We start from the raw sequence: 23,599 nt of genomic DNA on the forward strand, positions 1-23,599 counted from the left end.
GAATCAGCAGAACTTGGCATGTCTATAAGTGATGGTGAAGAAGACTTAGAAGAAAAGGATTGTTTTCAGGTCTGTATAAGGTGGGTCCTCCATGCCCTCTCCCATACCAAACAGCCAAGTGACTAATCCTCCCCCAAACCTAGGAGGTTTATAATACAGAAGGTCTCTATACTGGGAGAAACTACAAACAGTTGAGGCTAGGGGTACCATACTGCAAAGGGGGGCTTAAGTGAACCCATGCAGGCATATATACTCAATGTTGAGATCACTCAGCTCTCTTTTCCCATCTGACTCCACAATACTAGATAAGGACCAGACTAAAGAGTAAAGACCTACAGATACAGATACAGGGGAGATCCTATGGCCCAGAAATGGCCCAGCCAGATAGATTACTGTATAGTAAAGTCCATAGTCAGCAAGTTCCAACCAGAGCACAAAGCTTCCAATGAACTTTTAGAGACCAATACATGAATAAGAAAAAGCCAAGAATCATTAAACCCCTAAGGAAAGATTCTAATATGAATTCAAGGTCAAATAGGGGGGAGCCACTTGGAGGAAACAAAGACTCTGCAGAGAAAAGAAAATGTTAAAAAAAAAAAAAAAGTAATAAAATCAGAGCTAAGGGAAGATACTGCATGCATGAAACAAGGTCAGGATACAGCCAAAATAAAGAACAGAAACCAACAAAGAAAAAAATAAGGTAGAAGAAATGAGAAGCTCAACAGAAGACGTAGAATATAAAGTTGAGGAAATCTCCCAGGAAATAAAACCAAAAAAGCCAAAAACATTAAAAATCGGAGAGGGAATACAATAAAATCAGAGAACCCATCCAGAAAGTTCAGCGTCTGAAAAAAGAGGACTTCCAGAAGTTGAAAGCAAAGAAAACTATGAGAAACTAATCAGAGAAGAAATTTAGGAAAATTTCCCCACATGGAAGTTTATCTTCATATTGAAATTGAACCAAATCAAGGCACAAACGCATGAAATTTCAAAATCATAGAGACAGAAGATTCAACAAGCTTATACATAGGTTTCTTGGAAAGGCTCACACTTCAGAATGGCAATCATCAAGGCGATACTGGAAACTGGAAGATAATGGAGAAAAATTCAAAAAAATTTTGATTTCTAACCTAAAACTCTATGTTCAACCAGACGATCAATGCAGTAATAGGAGAAGAAAGACACTTTCTAAACATGCAAGGTTTTAACGTTTTTCTCTCTGGTTTACCCTTTCAAAAAGCTACTTGAGAAATGCAGTCTACCAAAATAAAAAATAAGCCACAAAACACATGGAATCCAGGAAACAAGGGTTTCCAAAGAGAGGTAAGGAGCATCTCCTGGAGGATGGTAAAGGGAAAACCTAAGATGACCTTGAGCTGTAGGTCAACACTGGAACAAGTTAGCAGGTTCTTGGAAGAAATTCTTCCAGGATATGAACCTGAAGGCATTGGAAGATTTATAATGAATTAGTAAAACTCAGCCAACTTAAAAAAATAAATCAATGAATTCCAGCGAAAACAAGAAAAAAGTGTGCAGAAAAGGAACTATAATCACATCATGCTCCAGAGTTCATAATAACGTAAATAAAAATAAAATTCTTATTACCGATATAAATATATTGGGGGTAAATGGGTGCAGGAAATGTGTGTGTGGGTGGGAGAGTAACTGTGAAAGATAGCTATATCCTCCACGGTACCAGTGGGAAGCTAACAGATCATACCTTAAACAGAAAAAGCAAGAAGTGGCAACTAAATTAAGGATGTTACTTAGAGACTGACAGTACAAAAATATTTTATAAATATATAAAAATATTATATAAATAAAATAAATAATTAATAAATAAAATATAAAGCTATATAAAAATAAAAAATTTACAAAAATACAAAATATTTTATAAAACAGTATAAGTGGTTGCTTCTTAGAAATATTGGAAGAGAGCAGCGTAAAGATATGTACTCTCTACTCTCGTCCCTTAAAAAACTCCACTGAAACAACAAAACATGAAAACCGAGGGAAATAATCCCATCATGCAATGAACAAAATGATGGTCTTTAACTCCAAACTCCAAACCGTGAAACATATATTTGTGAAATACTCTGAAAACTAGACCAAAATAGAGAAGGTAGCAAGTAGATTCCCCTAAATAATAAACATCATTGTCCTAAAAGATCAATGGATTTTTGATAAGATCAGTGAAATCCAGACCATGGGAGAATCAGGACATATTGCCCATAGAATTACTATTTTTACAGAAAAATACTAAAAGTTATTATAATCACCATTATCAAGCTTTTACTATTTTGCTATGCGTTAGCACTATTTCAAACACTAAACACTTTCGATGTATTAAGTAAATTAATTCTCTCAACAAACCTTCTCAAGTCAGTACTATTACTATTTCTATTTTACAAGTCACATTGTAAGAATAAGAGCAAGTTTTAAAACAGGCAGCCTAACCACAGAATAGAGCCTACACTATTAACCACTACACTGCGTGGCCTCTCTCACAGAAGGAAAGGGAGAACCGAAGGAAAAAGCATAATAACAAGTCACTTCCAGCCTCCTAGTTTAGGGAGACTGCTAAAAGCAAATTACTTCCACAGAAATAATTTATGACTTCCATGGCATGGCTAAGAGCGAGGCACACCAACCTTTCGATACCAAAATCTGAAGGGAGATGTTCTGAGTGAAGGTAGTAATAGGTTTGATATTCTACGTTAGAAAACAAAGACAAAACAAAATTTGAGAGTTCCTCATCTTACTCTCCTAGCCATTCTCCACAAGAAAAAGAGCTGATCCATTCCGAAGAATCACAAAGGAACCACCTCTAGGTTGCAAATATCTTCTTAAATAAAAGGCAGAGCTGCAACGTAAGACCTTTTATCTGTCCCACAAGAATACTATTCTCTTTACCCTGGCTGCTGACTATTAAAAGTTTAGAGAATTTAACAAACAATTCTAAAATTTCTATGGAGCCACAAAAGACCTCAATAGCCAAAGCAACCTTAAGAAGAACAAAACTGGGGGCATCACACCCCTGGATTCCAAACTATACCGCAACGTCATAGAAATCTAAACAGTATATATATGGCTTTGTCAAGTTCAAGTATTAAAGTATACTTCATTATTATTTTTTTAATACCTAAAAGTGAGTACGGCATGTCCCAGTGTACATGGTGGGTGCCAAATGCATGTTGATGATGACTTTAGTGGTCACTTTTGTGATTAGTCACAATACCCTGAATAAAGTACTGCTTTTTTTAAAAATAAGTTTTCTTTCAAATTCCAGCACAGTTAATATACAGTGTTAATATACAGTGTTATATACAGTAGTAAGCAGTATTGGCATAAAACAGACACATAGATCATTGAAATAGAATAAAGAACCCAGCATTAAACCCACAAATATGCAGGCGGCAACCTCTGTGACCTTGGCCGCAACAACTTCTTGCTAGACAACTTCTTGCTAGACACGTCTTCAAAGGCAGGGGAAACAAAGCCAAAGGTTAATTACTGGTACTTCATCAAGATAAAAAGCTTTGGCACAGCAAAGGAAACAGTCAACAACAACAAAAAAAAAAACAAAAGACAACTGACAAAATGGGAGAAGATATTTGCAAATGACATATCAGATAAAGGACTAGTGTCCAAAATCTATAACTTATCAAATTCAACACCAAAGAACAAATAATCCAATCAAGAAATGGGCAGAAGACATGAACAGACATTTCTCCAAAGAAGACATCCGCATGGCCAACAAACACATGAAAAGATGCTCAACATCACTCAGCATCAGGGAAATACAAATCAAAACCACAATGAGATACCACCTCACACCAGTCAGAATGGCTAAAATTAACAAGTCGGGAAATGATAGAGGTTGGCGAGGATGCGGAGAAAGGTGAACCCTCCTACACTGTTGGTGGGAATGCAAGCTGGTGTACCACTCTGGAAAACAGTATGGAGATTCCTCAAAAAGTTGAAAATAGAGCTACCCTATGACCCAGCAATTGCACTACTGGGTATTTAACCCAAGTACACAAATGTAGTGATCCGAAGGGGCATGTGCACCCGAATGTTTATAGCAGCAGTGTCCACAATAGTTAACCTATGGAAAGAACCAGATGTCCATTGACAGATGAATGGATAAAGAAGAGGTGGTATGAGTGTACACACACACACACACACACACACACACACACACTGGAATATTACTCAGCCATCAAAAAATGAAATCTTGCCATTTGCAACAACGTGGATGGAACTAAAGGGTATTATGCTGAGCGAAATAAGTCAACCAGAGAAAAACAATTATATGACCTCACTTATATATGGAATTTACAGAACAAAACAGAGAGTCATAGGGGAAGAGAGGAAAAAAATAAAACAAGATGAAATCAGAGAGGGAGACAAACAATAAGAAACTCTTAATCATAGGAAACTGAGGGTTACTGAAGGGGAGGTGGGTGAGGGATGGACATTAAGGAGGGCACGTGATGTATAAGCACTGGGTATCATATAACACCGATGACTCACTGACTTCTACCTCTGAAACTAACAATACATTATATGTTAATAAATTGAATTTAAATTTTAAAAATTTTTTTAAAACTCCCACAAATATACAAATACACAAATCAGTTAATTTATAACAAAGAAGCCAAAAATATACAAAGGGGAAAGGACAGTCCTTCAAACAAATGGTGCTGGGAAAACTGGACAGCCAGAGGCAAAAGAATGCAGTTGGACCACTGTCTTACACCATACACAAAAATGAACTCAAAATGGATGAAAGATTTAAACATAAGACCTGAAACCATAAAACTCAGAGAAACATAAGCCCTGAGCCCCTTAACACAGGTCTTGATGATGATTTTTTGGATATGACACCACAAGCAAAGGCAACAAAAGCAAAAATAAATAAGCATAGACCAAGCGTAAGACCAAGACCACATCAAACTAAAAATCTTTGGCACAACAAACGAAACCTTATCAACAAAATGAAAGGGGCAACCTACTGAATGGGAGAAAATATTTGCAGAGGTGCCTGGGTGTCTCAGTCAGTTAAGCAGTTGTCTTCAGCTCAGGTCATGATCCCAGCATCCTGGGATCGAGCCCTGCCTCAGACTCCCTGCTCAGTGGGAAGCCTGCTTCTCCCTCTCCCACTCCCCCTGCTTGTGTTCCCTCTCTCCCTGTGTCTCTCTCTGTCAAATAAATAAATAAAATCTTTAAAAAAATGAAAAAGAAAATATTTGCAAATCATAATTCCCATAAGGGGTTAATATCAAAAATATATAAGAAACTCATATAACTCAGTAGAAAAAATCTGATTAAATACACAGGCAGACTATCTGAACAGACATTTTTATAAAGAATACATATAGTTAGCCAAAAGGTACGTGAAAAGGGGGTGTTCAACATCACTAATCATCAGGAAAATGCAAATCAAAATCATAATGAAATATCACCTCACACCTGTTAGAATGGCTATCATTAAAAAAAAAAAAAAAAAAAAAAAAAAAAAAAAACCCAAACTGGAAATAACAAGTACTGGCAAGGATGTGGAGAAAAGGAAAACCTTGTGCAGGAATGTGAATTGGTGCAGCCACTATGGAAAACAGAATGGAGATTCCTCTAAAAACTGAAAACACATCTCATAATCCAGCAACTCTATTTTGGGGTATTTATCTAAAGAAAACAAAACACTAACTCAAGAAAATATCTGCACCCCATGTTCATTGCAGCACTATGTATAGTAGCTAAGACACCAAAAAACTAAGTGTTCATTGAATGATGAAGAGATAAAGTTGTGTTGTGTATATATATATGGAATGAACGAATATATATAATAGATATAAAATATATATATATGGAATATATATACACATATATATACACACACATATATATATATATGGTATACATATATGGAATACCACCCAGCCAGAAAAAGGAATGAAATCTTGCCATTTGCAACAACACGGATGAGCCTCAAGAGCATTATGCTAAGTGAAATAAGTCAGAAATAGAAAGATAAGTATCATATGATCTCATTTATATGCAGAATCTTTAAAAAAAGAAAAAAAACCACCCCATGTTCATAGATACAGAGAACAGATTGGTGGGGCATGGGGATGGGCAAAGTAGGTGAACCATATCAAAAGCTGGTGGCTTAGTGAGTTAACCCTCTGCCTTCGGCTCAGGTCATGATTTCAGGGTCCTGGGATCAAGCCCCGCATTGGGCTCTCTGCTCAAGTAGCAAGAAGCCCGCTTCCCCCTCTCTCTCTGCCTGCCTCTCTGCCTACTTGTGATCTCTGTCTGCCAAATAAATAAATAAAATCTTTGAAAAAAAAGAGCTACAAAATTCTAGTTATAAAATAATTAAGTCCTGGGGATGTAATGGACAGCATGATGACTATAGTTAATAATACTATATTACCTATTTGAAAGTTGCTAAGGAATAGATCTTAAAAGTTCTCAGCAGGAGAAAAAAAATGTAACTATGTATACTGATGGATGTTAGCTAGGCTTATCATGGTGATCACTTTACAATGTATACAAATATTGAATCATTATGTGGTACAACCAAAACTAATACAACATTATTTACTCATTATACTTCAATTAAATTTTTTTAAATAAGTATTTTTTTAAAGTTTAAAAAGCTTAACACATTAGTCTTATATACTAATACTTAATGCCAGTATTCTGAAGTAGATAAGAGAAACTGTCACTGTTTCACAAATGAGAAACCCAAACCACCAAGTTATATTCTTTGTCGAGCGTTAGAAAACTGGGTACCAGACTAATGGCTCTCAATTTCATGGTCTGGCAATTTTAGCCAAAAGACCTTAGAACATTGTTTCATCATGAAAGTTTCTGCCTTAGAAAAAAAAGGGGGGGGTGTTTTGTTTTGTTTTGTTTTGTTTTAATTTAAATAAGAAGATACAAGGGCTGACCGTCCTAGTCCATACAACTTTCCGTAATATTTTTAATCAAAGAAACAGAGATGCTAACCCAGAAAGGGAGTCAGAGACAGATGAAAACAAAGGTGAATATGACTCACCAAATGATACGATGGTAAAGAACATACTAAACAAGAAACAAACAGCCTAGCTATCAGAGTAGGAAAAGGACGAACTCCTTACAGGAAGGAGCAGAGAGTGACTTAAGGTTGTTGAAATTCTCATCGTACTAGGTTAAATCATATGAAATTGCCAATATCCAACAATATTTTACCTACAAAATCATCAATAGAATGTGATTCAATCTAATTCCGGCCAATGCCCTAAGATGAGTAGAGTATTAACTTGGTTTCCTAACTTCTACATCAGAACACATTGCTTATTACACATCTCATCATAGGTTCATGACAAAGTTTCCGTTCACGATTTTGAGAAATCTAGCATGGAAAAACATCAAACTGACATTTATCTGAGAAATCAAATGCTCTGTGCCTGCCAAGAGGATCTGTAGATTATATTTCAGTTCCAAAGTACCTAAAATAGGTAGCTATTATATAGAAACAAATGTAATCATGTTCTCCTCTGCAATGTATAACCTCAGCATAAGCCCCAGATTCCTTGTGTAATGGGGGAATTAAGTAGTAGTCATACAAGCAGAAGAAAAAAACATGTTAGGACGACTTCAATCACATAAACAAAATGAATAAAGAGTACATTCTAGGCTCACCATTTAACATCATGAATTGGAGCTATTCCCGGATTAGGCAGCATTTTGGCTCTCAGAAGAAAAGTAACACTGTAGCCTTCTGTCTTCCTTATCTATTAAAAGAAGGCACTCAGACAACATGTATATTCTTAAAATCTTAACTCTTCTTCCTTTCAGCCAGCTGATATGTAGTAGACTACAAAGTTTTGAGTACTTGACCTGTTGAAGCTAAACCAGTAAGGAATGTAACCACCAACATATCTAGTGGGGGCATCTGGGTGGCTCAGTTGGTTAAGCATGCATCACCTGACTTCTGATTTTGGCTCAGGTCATCATCTCAAGGTCATGAGATGGAGACCCCCACCCCCACCCCTTGAGCTCTTCACTGGGCATGCAGTCTGCTTAACATTCTATCTCTCCCTCTCCCTCCCCACTTCCTGCACGTACCCACTCTCTCTCTCTAAAAAGAAAAAAAAAACAAAACAAAACAAACAAAAAACCTAGTAAAGCCATAATCACTTAGTCCTAACAACATCTAAAAAGAAGGGGAGACTTCATGGGTCAAAGGGCAAAAGTTAAAGAAGCCAGCAGACTTGCCTCATCTTTCCTGGTAATACAGGCGCCACTACAGCCCATTGCCATATTGATTAAGGCATTACTCCATGATTAATTATGATTAAGGCCTTGGACTGGGGCAAGGGAACCAGGAAATAGACTAAGCAGTGCTGTCCCAAGGACAATTCTTTCTCTTTGTCCATATAACACAGTTATATGCACTGAATGAACGTGTACTCCTTAAGACAAGTTTGGGTCTCATACTGCAGGTTCCCCCTGGGGTCTTCGGCTGTGATTGGAGGTAGGAGGTCTCCCCACTGGTATAAAAGAAGAAAAAAAAAAGGAGAGATAAGAGCAACGAATGGAGAAAGAAGCTTTGAGAAAAGAACCCATGTGTAATATCTCTAAGTATAGACAAGTGTAATTACTATACAGGACATTCATAGTTCAGTGGTTCTAGAGAGAAGAAACAGTTGTCAGCCCATGAAAATACTCATTCATCAACTGACCACGAAGGCCTCAATCAAATAGTCCTTCCACATTACAGGGTTCTGCTTCTTTGCTGGTCATTCCCTCTCACTGAATGAGGGGATGTAACAGTCAATAGTATCAAATATTCAAAAGATGTGGGACTTCAAGAAGTCAGTAATGAGAGTGATGTTAGAGATCTGCTTTGATCATACTCAACGCTACTGGCAAATGAGGACCTCACCATTAGAGTTAGCTTGTAAAACAATAAGAAGAAACAACACAGTTGAGGTATCAAAACCTGATTTACAACTAAAATACTAAGATACACTGTGACAGGGGCACCTGGGTGGCTCTGGTTAAGTGTCTGCCTCTGGTTCAGGGCATGATCCTAGGGTCCTGGGATCAATCAAGCCCCGCATCAGGCTTCTTGCTCAGTGGGGAGCCTGCTTCTCCCTCTCCTGCTCCCCCTGCCCATGATCACTTGCTCTCTCGCTCTCTGTCAAATAAATAAATAAAATCTTTAAAAAATGTATACACTGTTACAAACTGTTTTTTTCTTCCTCCCTGCCTCCGTACCTGCCCCATCCATTCTGTCCTTCATCACGGACACAGGGGCTAGAGATATTTCCCAGCCTTCCCCGTAGTTGGGTGCAGGCACGTAAGTTAAAGCCAAAGAGGTGTATGCTGAAGCGATATGTGGGCCATCTTCAATGTAAACACAAGCTACTCTCTCTCTATCAAATAAACAAATTTTTAAAAAATCTTAAAAAAAAAAAAAAGTAAAAAAGAAAAAAAAAGCACCTGTGTGGCTCGGTTGATTAAACAACTGCCTTCCGCTCAGGTCATAATCCCAGGGTCCTGGGATCGAGCCCTGCATGGGGCTCTCTGTTTAGTGTGGAGCCTGCTTCTCCCTCTCCCCTGCTCGTGCTTTCTCTCTCTCTCTCTCTCTAATAAATTTTTTTAAAAAATCTTGAAACACAAGCTACTTTCCCTGGATTTGGGGCATTTCCTACCTTCTTACCAGCTGGAAAGTGCACCTAACAAACAACTTTCCTTATGCATTCAAGGCATCATGCTGGTCCTTGAATGACTTTATGGAGCAGAGCTGCCGCACCAACCCAGACTCACTAAACTACTTTGTAAGGGAGAAATGTACTTCTGTTGTATTTCAGAAACTACGTGTAATGGTTTCTCTGTCACAGTGCCTTCACTTTTATTCTACCTCCCAAAGAAAACCTTTGTAAAAACTGATAAAACTTTCTAATGCAAAGAAAGAAAATGGTCTTCCTTAGAACTGTGCTGACAAATTCAAATGTAAAGTAAACGTCGTCAAATTTTTTTGCCATGCATTTTCATCAGAAGAATTATCTCAAGGAAGCAACTAATATTTGCTTCACACTTTGTTCTAGGAGCTAGCAATTATAATTTAAGTGGTGCCACACATGCTTTCACTTTATTTTTCAGGAAAACTTCTGAATCATAATCATGTTTTTTTTTTCTTTTACTACTTACTATGCTAGGTAAGTGGATTCACATTAAGCCACAATATTCTGGCACTAATCCTCTTCCCCCTGAGGCGTTTGTTGATATCCAACAAACGTTTCTCTTTCTGCTTCTTGCAACTTCAGAGAGAAACAATAACCAGTGGAAAGGCCACACATAACAAGCCTCTCAAGTAGGTAGAAGATTTCTAACACCTCTTTCTGGGAGAAAATGAGAATTTTTTAAAAACTAATTTGGAAATTATATATAAAATACCCTAATACTAATATGTGTTCCTTAGCTATGGTATTCTAAACTGGTTTTTTTTTTTTTTAAGATTTTATTTATTTATTTGACAGACAGAGATCACAAGTAGGCAGAGAAGCAGGCAGAGAGAGGAGAGGAAGCAGGCTCCCTGCCAAGCAGAGAGCCCGATGCGGGGCTCAATCCCAGGACCCTGGGATCATGACCTGAGCCGAAGGCAGAGGCTTTAACCCACTGAGCCACCCAGGTGCCCCTAAAACTGTTTTTAATACGAAGTATTCATCTATATCAACATATTTGTCCCTTGTTGCATTCAATGTTTTTACGAAGTGAGAAATTTGCTTTAACAAACAGTTTCAAGAACAAAAACAGAACAAGTTTAAGGAGGACCCAATAGATTTAGAATCTTGGGAGACATTTTAGCCAGTTGAAATCCAAGAGATAGGGACGCCTGGGTGGCTCAGTTGGTTGAGCATCTGCCTTTGGCTCATGTCACAGTCTCAGGGTCCTGGGATCGAGTCCCACATTGGGCTCCCTGCTCAGCGGGGAGCCTGCTTTCTCTCTCTGCCTCTGCCTCCCACTCACCCTGCTTGTGTTCTCACTCTCTCTCTCTCTCTGACAAATAAATAATTAAGATCTTTAAAAAAAAAAGAAAGAAAGAAAGAAAGAAATGTAAGAGATAACTGCACCAATGGTGACATGAAGGTTTGCTGGTAAGATTTATCTGATAATATTAGGATTTGATAATATTAAGATAGTGTTTGGTTGTTTTAGAGTTTTTTGAAGTGTGATTATGGTATTGTGATTGTATTTTTAAGAGTTCTTATCTTTAAGAGATACATACTAAAAAATTTAGAGATAATAAATGTCTGATTTGCTTCCTAATTGAAGGAGAATACAAGGGTGTAGACAAAATGAAATTGTTCATGAGTTGATAACTACTGCAGCTGGGTGAGACATAACGGAGTTCATTATAATATCCTATTTTTGTTTGTGTTTGAAATTTTCCACAATAAAACGTTTCTAAAATATGTTTAAGGAAATAGCACAGTTTACCACATCCCTGTTATCCAACGCTTTGCAACTGGTAAGAAAGAGAAGAGAAAAGGTAAAAAGAGGAAGAGAAGGGAAGGAGGGAAAAAATAAGAACAAAAACAGACAAGTAGAAGTGGAAAAAGGTGGGTGGGCTTCTTCCTCAAGGATGTTATTGCCCCCTAAACCTCGCTCATCACAAAAGCTCTTCTAATGAGAATATGCGGTCTCCAGCTGCCAAACATAAAGTCACAATCCATTCAACACTTGTCCTTGCTATAACTCCTCTCTCTTCTCTATTTCCTTTCCTTTTTCCTGTTTAAATATCATGGAAGTAGAAATTAGCTTTTTGAGTCTACAGCACGATAAGAGGAGAATCCTGTACAGATTAACAAAGTACTGAAGCACAGTGGGCAGTCAAGAGAGTACAATCAAATTGAAGCCTTTTTATAAAAGAATCATTAGAAAGATCGCAACAGTATCACAGCTCAAACTAGAGCTCCCTAAAGCAAGAAGACAAATTTGCCCAGAGAAGTATTTACCCTTACTTCTAAGGCTTGTGGGACTCAGTTAATGGAGGATTTCCAAAAATTGAAATGCCAAGTATTATATACCTGATCTCTAAAAGAGAAAAAAAATAAATAAATAAACTGATAAAAATGCTAATTTCAAAGAAAATATTTTCATATATCACTTGTAACAAATAAAAATTATAAACTACATTCAAAAAGTATCATGAATATAAAGCCATGTTCTAATTATTGTTTGGAAAATGTCCAATGACCTTTCCCATATATCCCATCTCTAATGAAGTAAATTGGTAATATACTTTCCTGTTCTTTGCTCTACCAAACATGGTCATGATCTGGCCCATTTATGATATTGTGATTCTGCTGCTTTAGAAACAGACGCAAATTCACTGACACTCCTCCCATTGAGAGTCAGGATCTAGACCTCCTCTCCTTGAATCTGAGTGGGTTTTTGACTCCTTTGACTCATATAGGACAGCAGAAGAGATACAATAAGATCTCTGAGGCTGAGCCAGAAAAGGCCAAGTATCTCCTGTCTGGTTCTTTTGGACTTCTCTGGACAGTTCATCTTAGAAACTAGTCACCATACTGAAAGAAGCCCCTGCCACATGGAGAAGCCACATATGGGCGTTCCCATGAAGAATTCCCACTGAGCCCAGTTTCCAAATCATCCTAGCCCAGGAGCCAGACAGATGAGGGACAGAACTCTCAGATGATTCCAGCCCCAAGTTGTCCAAGTCATTCCCAGCTTATCAAGTTTTCCAAGAAAGGAGGTATTATGGAGTAGACACGAGGCATTCCCACTGCACTGTCCACTTCTTAACCTACAGAATCCGCCCATGTGATACAACGGTTGTTGTTGTGTGTGTGTACATTTCAGGTGGTTTGTTACACAGTAACAGATAACTGGGGCATATCCTATACTACATCATTCTTGACCATCCCATTCTCTCTCATTTCATTCATCTCTAAATCTGTCAACCTTCTTCCTTCCCTTAAATGTTTCCTCTTCTTCACACATCCTTCTTTTCACCACTTTCAGTTCATGAGCTAATTTCTTTTTTTAAGATTTTATTTATTTATTTCAGAGTGAGAGTGTGTACAAGCAGGGTGGAAGCAGAGGAGCAGAGGGAGAGAGAAAAGCAGACACTGTTAAGCAGGGAGCCCAACACAGGGCTCCATCCCAGGACCCTGGGATCATGACCTAAGCCAAAGTAATATACATTACTTAGCCAACTGAGCCACCCATGTGCCCCAACAGTTCATGAGCTCACAGGAAGAGTTTCAGGCATTCAGGTGACCATGCCTCCTGACATGTACTGCACAGCCATAATGTATGAGGAACTATGCATTACGAAGATGAACATGACATGATCTTTGCTGTAGGGAAGCATCAGAACAAGGGACTTAAAAACAAAGAGCCACAATATAGTCTATGAAAAGCTAAAAAAGTGATATGGGCCAAGTGTTTTAGAACATTAATAGCCCCCAGAAATCACTTCTATGTGATGACTAAAGAGGAAATAATTACCTCTCTTCAAAGTATTGTGGACCTCTTCAGTGAAGAAATGACATGTGCACAGAATTTTGACAGTTGGCTAGAGAAACACCAACACATGAATAAAAGCAGATGCTAATGTTCGCCCTTTATAATGACTTCCCCATATAAAGCATATGAAAATTCTTTCTTAAAAGTTGTTTGGTTTTAGGGGCGCCTGGCTGGCTCGGTCAGTAAAGCATGAGACTCTTGATATCAGGGTTTAAGTTTCAAGCCCCGTGTTAGGTGTAGAGATTACATCAAAATGAAAAAAAAAAAAAGTTGTTTGATTTTAATCACAATTGCAAACAGGAAATAAAAGTTAAAGTTTGGGGGGGGGTGCCTGGGTCACTCAGTCAGTTAAGCATCCAACTTTTGATCTCAGCTCAGGTCTCGATCTTGGGGTCATTGAATTCAAGCCACATGTTGGCCTCCATACTGGGTATGGAGCCTACTTTTAAAAAAAGCTTTTTTAAAAATTAAAAATGGCATGTGTTCCCATGTCATTTTCAAGTTTTATAGTGGCTCTCCACCATGAGTTTAATTTTCAGTGTCTTGTTAGTAAAGAAGAGAATGTAAACAGAAAATAGCCTAGGGGCGCCTGGGTGGCTCAGTGGGTTAAGCCTCTGCCTTCTGGCTCGGGTCATGATCCCAGGGTCCTGGGATAGAGCCCCGCATTGGGCTCTCTGCTCGGCAGGAAGCCTGCATTCCCCTCTCTCTCTGCCTGCCTCTCTGCCTACTTGTGATCTCTGTCTGTCAAATAAATAAATAAAATCTAAAAAAAAAAAAAAAAGAAAAGAAAAGAAAAGAGCCTAAATTATGGAAGAATGACTTTTTTCCTGAGTATAGTCGGAACACAATGTCACATTAGCTTTAGGTGTACAACACAGTGATTTGACAAGTCTATACGTTACGCTACATCACTACACATCACTATTACAATATCACTGACCATATTCCTTACACTATGCCTTTTATTCCAGTGACTGATTCACTCCATAAGCAGAAGCCTGTATCTCCCACTCCCTTCACCCATTTTGCCCAACCTCCCATCTCTCTTCCCTCTGGCAACCATCAGTTTGTTCTCCGTATTTGCAGGTCTGATTCCCCTTTGCTTGCTTATTCCTTTTTTTTCTTTAATATTTTAAATTTTATTTTCGTAAGTAATCTCTACACCCAACACGGGGCTTAAACTCATGATCCCAAGATCAAGAGTCACACGCTCCACCACTTTCTACTACATTCTCCAGAACAAATGTTTCTCACTCATAAACATCCCCTAACCATACAAAGAGTTTGAAGCAAAATTTTTTTTAAGATTGATTGATTTATTTATTTGATAAATAAATATATTTGATATATTTGATAAATTTATTTGATAAATGAAATATATTTGATAAATAAATATAAGATTTATTTATTTGAGAGAGACAGACAGACAGAGATAGTGAGAGATAGCATGAGTGGGGAGGAGAGGGAGAAGCAGACTCCCCACCAAGCAGGGGGCCCGATGCAGGGCTCGATCCCAGGATCCCAAAATCATGACCTGAGCCAAAGGCAGACGCTTAACTAACTGAGCCACCCAGGTGCCTCGAAGCAAAATCCTTCTTTTAGGGTGATACCTGAGCATTAAACCTCAGTATCATGTTGGCCAACAGAGGATCACATATTTCAGTGAGCCTGGAAATTCCATTATTTGGGGAATTGTCTTCTATTAAGAAAAAATTAATGCCCAATTTCTTTCCAGTGCTATATGAAATTCTGAAAATCAAATTAACTTAAGTAGCACAGATATTTAGAGAGCCCCACAAAACAATTAGTTAATATATGTGTATACATATGTGTCTATACATGTGTTACATAGTCATATAAATCCTTTGTTTCACAGAAATTTCTCAAAACCAGATTTCCAAGTTGTTGGGGTTTTTTTTTCCTCTGAATACTTTTACACAAATCAAGTACAAGAAAATACAATACTTGGCATGATCGAGCATCCAGTATATTGAGTGAAACACAACATGTATTCAGGACTTAATGATTTCACTTTATTTACGCCTTGATGGGTTTTACTTCAGAGGCCAAACCTCAAAGGTAACGGAAGGATCTACTTCAGACCTTTCACTATTTTTAGTTGCTCTTATTGTCACTGGACCAAACTGAAAGAAAAACCTCATACCAAAAGTATATCCATCTGCATTTTAAATCAACAGGATCTGGGGCGCCTGGGTGGCTCAGTCGGTTAAGCATCTGCCTTTGGCTCAGGTCATGATCCTGGGGTCTTGGGGTTGAGCCCTGCAAGGGGTTCCCTGCTCAGTGGAGAGCCTGCTTCTCTCTCTGCCCCTCCACCTGCTCCTGCTGCCTCTCTCACTCTCTCAAATAAATCATCTTTTTTAAAAAATCAGCAGGATCTTAGGATCACAAATTATCGAACAATCAACAGGATCCTTTTTCACTCCGAGATGTTCCTGAGGATTAATTCTGCCCCATGCAAGGGGTCCTTTTTTTTTTTTTTTTTTTTGAAGGGGTTGAGAGCCTACAGCTTGGGTATCACAGAGGCCCAGGCCAGAGTCTCCTACATCTGTCCTGCGTCAAGTGAAACTGTGTCCACCCAGCAGAGAGCAATCCTGCTCTCATCTCTTTAATGTGACAGGTCTTCGTCAATCCCCAACCTGAAGGCCCTGTTAAAATATAAGAGTGAGCCTCACAGTGTAGAGGAAACTTCTCTGCCCTGAACCGAAAATGCAAACGAGCAACCTCCCAGACTCCGAGGGCGCTGTGATGTCAGTGCCCTGAAGCGGATATCACTAACGGTCAGTAGCCCTGAAATTCTAGGAGCTTGACATCCCAGAAACCCACCTGTTGCCCATATTACTACTGTCTGAAAAACAGAAAATTCAACCATTTAGAAGACAGGTCCATACTTTTTGATGTATTAAACTATCAAAAATTTAATTTGTCTCCTGACAGAGCTGGAAAAGACAGAAACAGTGGTTCTGCCAACATTACCCTTAAGATTTCTTTCCTTTCGTTATTAAGATTTTATTTATTTATTTGAGAGAGAGAGAAAGAAAGCAAGAACAGGGGGAGAGGCAGAAGGAGAGGGAGAAGCAGACTCCCCGCTGAGCTGGGATCCAGACACAGGGCTCGATCCCAGGATCACAATCCGAGCCAACCGACCCAGCCCCTAAAGATTTCTTTCACTATGTCACCCTCCATGATCTTACTCCACCAATTACTTACACTGGAACTCCTGGCTAAGCACCACTATTTAGTGGAAGGAACCTTGGCAGGGAGCACTTTATAAATGAATAGATAAAAGTAAAGAGAACATAACTGAAGTAATAATAATGATAATAACACCTTTGAGACTAGAAAGCTAGTATCCTTACTCCCAGACTTCTGGAATAAAAGTCTGGTTACATTAAATAGCTGAATAGTTACACTAAAAACATTTATTTTTATTGATATATAATTGCACCTACTATACATCCAGAGAGAAACTGAAAGAACTTGCAATAAAAATACATGAACAAAATTTAATCAAGAAAGTATAAGACTTGTGCATCAAAAACTACAAAACATTATTGAAAGAAATTTTAAAGGACCCAAATAAATGAAAAGATATACACATTCATGGATTGAAAGATTTAATATTGCTAAAATGGCAATCTTTTCCAAATGGTCAGATTCAGTGTAATCTCTATTAAAATTCCAACTGCCCTCTTTTTGCAGAAATGGACAAGCTGATCCCAAAACTCATACAGTAATACTGAATCACCAAATCAATCTTAAAAAACAAAACAAACAAACAAAAAAAACACCAGAGGACCCACACTCCCATTATCAAAATTTACTGCAGGGGTATCTGGGTGGCTCAGTGGGTTAAGCCTCTGCCTTCAGCTCAGGTCATGATCTCAGGGTCCTGGGATCAAGCCCTGCATCAGGCTCTCTGTTCAGCAGGGAGCCTACTTCCCCCTCTCTCTTTGCCTGCCTCTCTGTCTGTCAAATAAATAAATAAGAATCTCTAAAAAACAAAACAAAACAAAAAAACTTACTTCAATATTTCAGTAATTCAAACAGCATGATACATGATGATAGATGTACAGACCAACAATACAGAATTGAGAGTCCAGAAATAAACTCACTCATCTATGCTCAGTTGATTTTTGATGAGGGTGCCAAGACCATTCAATGAGAAAGAACAAATGGTGCTGGGATAATGGGCTATGAATGACTTTGGTATATACACCATACACAGAAATGATCTCAAAATTGATCAAAGATTAATGTAAGAATAAAAGTTCAAAACTCTTAGGAGGAAACATAGCTATAAATTTTCACAACCTTAGATTAGGGAATGGTTTCTTAAATATGACATCAAGAGCATAAGCAGGGGCACCTGGGTGGCTCAGTGGGTTAAGCCTCTGCCTTCAGCTCAGGTCATGATCTCAGGGCCCTGGGATCGAGCCCCGCATCAGGCTCTCTGCTTGGCAGGGAGCCTGCTTCCTCCTCTCTCTCTGCCTGCCTCTCTGCCTACTTGTGATCTCTGTCTGTCAAATAAATAAATAAAAAATATTTAGAAAAAAAAAAGATAAAAATCTTTAAAAAAAAGAGCATAAGCAACAAAAGAAAAATAGATAAATTGGACTTCATCAACCTAAAAACCTTTGTATGTCAAAGGACACAATCAAAGAAGTGAAAGACAACCCACAGAATAAGAGAAAATATTTACCAATGATATATTTGACAGGAGTCTAATATCCAGAATGCATGAAGAACATTTATAGCTGAACAACAAAAAATAACACAACTTAAAAATGGGAAAGAACTTAAATAGACATTTTTTAAATAATTTTTTTTATAAATATATAATGTATTATTAGCCCCAGGGGTATGGTCTGCGAATCGCCAGGTTTACACACTTCACAGCACTCACCATAGCACATACCCTCCCCAGTATCCATAACCCAACCACCCTCTCCCTACCCCCTATCCACCGGGCAACCCTCAGTTTGTTTTGTGAGATTAAGAGTCTCTTATGGTTTGTCTCCCTCCCGATCCCATCTTGTTTCATTTATTCTTCTCCTACCCCCTAAACCCCCCACGTTGCATCTCCACTTCCTCATATCAGGGCGATCATACGATAGTTGTCTTTGTCCGACTGACTTATTTCGCTAAGCATAATACCCTCTAGTTCCATCCACATCATTGCAAATGGAAAGATTTCATTAAATAGACATTTCTTCAAAGAAAATGTACAAATGGTCAATAAACACATGAAAAGATGCTCAACATCATTAGTCATTAGGGAAATGTAAATCAAAACCCCATGAGACACCACTTCACATGCACTAGAATGGCTATAATGTTTTTAAGGGAAAATGAGAAGTACTGGCAAGAATGTGGAGAAATTGTAACCCTCATACACTGGTGGAAATGTAAAATGCTGTAGCCACTGTGAAAAACAGTTCAGCGGTTACCCAAAAGTTAACATATAACGCAGCATTTCCACTCCTAAGTATATACCCAAGAGAACTGAAAACCTCTTTTCACACAAAAATTCACACATGAATGCTTATAGTGGTATTACTCATAGTAGCCGAAAACTGGAAACAACCCAAATGTCCATCAACTGACGAATGGATATATATATCCATACAATGAAATGTTATTCCACCATAAAAAGGAATGAGGTACTGATACATGGTACATTGTAGATGAACTTTGAAAACATTACATTAAGTAAAAGAATCCAGATACAAAAGGCCACACATAGTGTTAATTCCATATATATGAAATGTCCCGAATAGGCGAATCCATACAGACACCAAATACATAACTGTCTGGATGGGATCAGGGGAGAATTGGGTGTATGGGGTTTCTTTCTGGAGTGACAGAAACCTTCCGGAATTAGTGGTGATGCTTGCACCACTTTGTAAATATACTAAAAACCATTGCGTTGTACCCTTTCAAGTTGGTTTAAATAGTGAATTTTATTCTCAATGAAAGAAATGTAAGAACAAATCCCTGCACAACATGTCAACAATATACAGGTAAGAATTAAAAGCAGAAGGAGAAATCGGAAACCAAAAGGCGGGAACACACCCGAGTGGAAGCAGAGTTTATGTGGGAGTTGATTCTTACATAAGCACATAGGGCAAAAAGTGAATATAGTCAGAGTTAGCCTTGACTATGCCCCAGAAGACAGCCACACAGGAGACTGACACATGGTCCCCAGAGAAGACCAGCCGCATCGGCAGAAATGTCTACTAGCACTGCGGGTTGTAACTGCTGGCTATTGAGGAAGACAGCAACAACCCAAAAACGCCACTAATGCTGAGTACCACAAAAACAATAAAAATGTCTCATTTCCCATGATTCTGTAGGTGGGGAGGGCAATTCTAACGCAGATGTCTAGGATGGACGCACTCCCATTTCGGGCACTTGTGGGCCATCAGCTAGGGCACATCAGCTCCCGTCCATGTGGACAGGACAAGCTGGGTTTACTCGTCTAGTTCTCAGGATTCCATGAGCTGTGAGAGAGCAAGCCCCAGTACACAACACATGTCGTGTCTCTGAATGCTTCGCTTCTGCTATTGTCTCATTGGCCAGAGCAAGTCACAGGACCCAGTCCGGAGTCAGGATTAGAGGTGACTACCCAACATGGAGTAGATACAGGGAGGGGAATTATGGAGGCCTTTTTGCAAATAATCTAGCACAGAAAAAAAATAGATTTGGGGGTTTTCGGTTTAGTATTAGATAAATCAGTTGGCTTGAACTTAGGGGACAGTTTGTGTGAAAAAGTACTTTTCTCTAATTACTGAAGTCCCATTCAGCACTGTGAGATAGATGCTCATAGAAAAACCTTTGCAAACTCAGACAGAGGAGGGAGAAGTAAGTGTACACATTTTCACATCTGAGTAGAACAGAATCATCCACCATCCTCAAATTGTCTCTTTTCTCTCTTTTTCCCTTGTTGGCCCACACAAAGTTGAATTCTCCTAGGTCAGGTGCACATATGCTACAATTCTACCATACATTGATAACTGGAACTAAGACATTTATTGCAACTGTGCATTAAATTTAGAGCTTCTCAAAATCTAGGAAGCCAAGGATAATATAAAGCCTCATAGAATAGTAATTTGTTTGTAAGAGATACACCAATTTTCCAACAGGAAAACTTTTCCTGTGATTAAATTGCCTCTTTTTTTTAGATTTTATTTATCTTTTGACAGAGAGAGAATGAGAGAGGGAGCACAAGCAGGGAGAGTGGGAGAGGGAGAAGCAGACAGCCCAATGTGGGGCTTGATCCCAGGATGCTGGGATCATGATCTGAGCCCAAGGTAGATGCTTAATGACTGAGCCACCCAGATGCCCCTACTGTGATTAAATTCTAAAGAGACACTAGTTTACGGGATTATAAAGGATAATGAAAGATGTTACATGATACACCTTCAATAGAAATTCAGGAAGAAATGATAATATCATTCCTCACCTGGCTATTTCTAATATTAACATTTGATAATAGCATAGTAAATATATCCTTGTAAAAGCATTTTTTTGTGGAGTGAGCTAGCTAGGTTACTTGCTTGTTAACTCAAGAAATAGGAATAAAGTATAGAAATAAGTAAATAAGTAATATGATCCTTGGTCTGTATCTGTTAAATATTATCATAATCTCACTTTTGGTAAAAATTGAATGAAATTCAGTTTAATATTTATTTTCCAATATGTGACAGAAATTTTAATATTATGTCAAGAACAGATAGAAATAGTATATCTGATGTAAAATGTTTTTAAAGACTAATAAGTATCCTGCAAAGTATTTTCAGATATACCCTCCTGAATAATCCACTCTAATAGAAAACACCAACAGTTTCCAAAGATCTATAGCTTCGTACAAGAAGCATTTACATTTTAAGATTCCAACTCTATCTGATTTAAGCCCTGCTTCTTAACTCCATGATATTTCCATGAACACTGAGCTAACATTCGTCAGATTGTTATATATAAGAATTAAGACCCTGGCAGGTGTCCTTTTCAGTATTATTTCTGCTAAGTCAGAAAGCCCTAAAAGGCAGAGTGGCAACAGATGTGGTTCTCAGTTCACAATATGAATTGTACAAGGAGATACTAATATTTTAAATGAGGGAAATAGCAAAGCAGACTTGAAGAATTTGAACAAAAACCTTCCAAAGCTGTCAAAACACTCTAAGACAGGGTACTGCATTTTTCACACCACCATCTGCACCCACTACACACAGAAGACATGCCCCAGGAGGGCTGATGAAAAAAGTTGCGTAAATCCCACCAAATGTGTACTTGAACTTACACAAAATACACTTTAAATTACCATTTACTTAATACATTTTGCTTTACATTACACTTTAAAATTTAGCTTACACTGGCTTGAAAAACATAAAAAGCAAAATTTCTCTCACTCGGCTAGAATTCCAGAACGCATGCCTTGTCTAGGATCTACTGAATGGCATTAGCCAATCACTCTAAAGTCTTCTAGTTCATGCATAAATGGTTACACCCATATTGCTGGGTGTCATCGGTTCCTCTATTAGTATTACCGGACAAGGAAGTGGCACATTAATTCACATTCCCTTCTGAGCTCTGTCTGGGACCTGCTTCACTTGCTACCCATCTCAAAATCTAAAAAACTGAATTGATCAGCTTCACTATCATTATAAGAAACACTGAGCACCACCTACAGAGACGGAGTAATTCCAAAGAGGTCTCTCCTCTACAATGGCACCTGAGTGAGCCTGATACAGAAGCATTCAGTCTGCCTAGCTTGACAACAGAGCTCATATTCTGCTACCCTGGCTGATGGCTGGAACTTTTCCAATAGTGGATATACCCTTTCGTTCCAAAAATCAGAAATAAAATACGGAACTCAAGTACCCCCTGAAGAAGGTAACACACTGACTGAAGTTTATTATAATTCTCAAGCCCAGCCTCTCTTGCCATCTTGAACATTTCTGGGCTGCAGCCCCCCTCCCTACTGTGAACATGATCCCCTCTGTGGGTCAGTGACCCCCCTTCGGCACAGTGGCATCACTTATGTTCCCAAACCTAAACCATTCCCTTGACCCACATTCATCTCCAACAACCACATCCCTTCCGAGTCCCTTTATAGCAGAAATTCTTGAAAGACAGGATGAGGGCTGCTCTCACTCATGTGCTTTCCTCAAACCACTCCCGGCGGGCTTCTGTCTCCAGCATTCCACCAACATTGCCTTTGTCAAGGTCATCAAGGACCTCCCTGTGGCCAAACCCAGTGGTCACCTCTCACTTCTTATCTTACCTCCCAGCAGTGTTCAAACACAGCTGACCATTCTCTCCTTGAAACGCTTAGTGTCTCTCAGTTCTTTGTGACACCAAAGTTGCCTGGATGGTTTTCCAGTCTTAGAGGCTGCACCTTCTCAGTCTCCTTTGCTGGCTTCTACTTTCTGTTTTACTTTGGAACCCTGCTGTGTACCACAGCTTGCTTTCCTTCTTTGTCCCTACATTCTCCTCATGGATGGCCTCACCCAGCTGCCCCAGGTTCAACCCTTGCCCCAGGAACCTCAGATGTTCTCATCTAATTGCAAACCTGATGTCTTCTTTTGAATATCCAAGAGGTATCTCCAACATAACATGTCTAAAGCAGAACTCTAAATGCTCCCCTGAAAGTTGTTCTTCCCCTAGTCTTTGCCATCTAAGAAAACGGCTTTACCACCTCCCCAGCTGCTCAGTCAAAAATCGAAGAGTTACCTTTGATTCATTCCTCTGTCTCATACCTCAAAATTAATTCATGACCATGTTCTTTGAACTGCACCTCCAAAATACCCTACATCTATAAACATTTAAGGTTTTACTTTTCTCTCATTCGTGCAATCTGTTGCACTCAGGACCCTGATTTTTCATAGCTCTCTGTACCTTTTCACACCTCTGTGTCTCTGGCCTTTGGCAATATCCCCCCACACTGACTGCGGGTGTACCCAGGAAACTTGCTTTGACCCACGGGAGAGCAGTAAACTTGACGCAAGCTAAAGCGTTAAAACCT

At 38.7% G+C, this 23,599-nt stretch overlaps 1 protein-coding gene across 2 annotated transcripts in view; it reads right to left on the reverse strand.

The window, feature by feature from the left end:
* Positions 1 to 23,599, reverse strand: part of TEC (tec protein tyrosine kinase) — a 142,711-nt gene that overhangs the window by 96,572 nt on the left and 22,540 nt on the right. Inside the window, exon 1 of one of the 2 annotated variants that reach the window (XM_080797811.1) lies at positions 7,693 to 7,779. The exons of the other annotated variant lie outside the window; for it this stretch is intronic. Coding sequence (XP_080653937.1) covers positions 7,693 to 7,695 — 3 coding nt within the window. The 5' untranslated portion in view covers positions 7,696 to 7,779. Of the gene's footprint in view, positions 1 to 7,692; positions 7,780 to 23,599 lie in introns of those variants that run through there. 2 annotated transcript variants of the gene reach the window in all.

This window comes from Martes martes (assembly GCF_963455335.1).
Source record: "Martes martes genome assembly, chromosome: 2".
Taxonomy (NCBI): Eukaryota; Metazoa; Chordata; class Mammalia; order Carnivora; family Mustelidae; genus Martes; species Martes martes.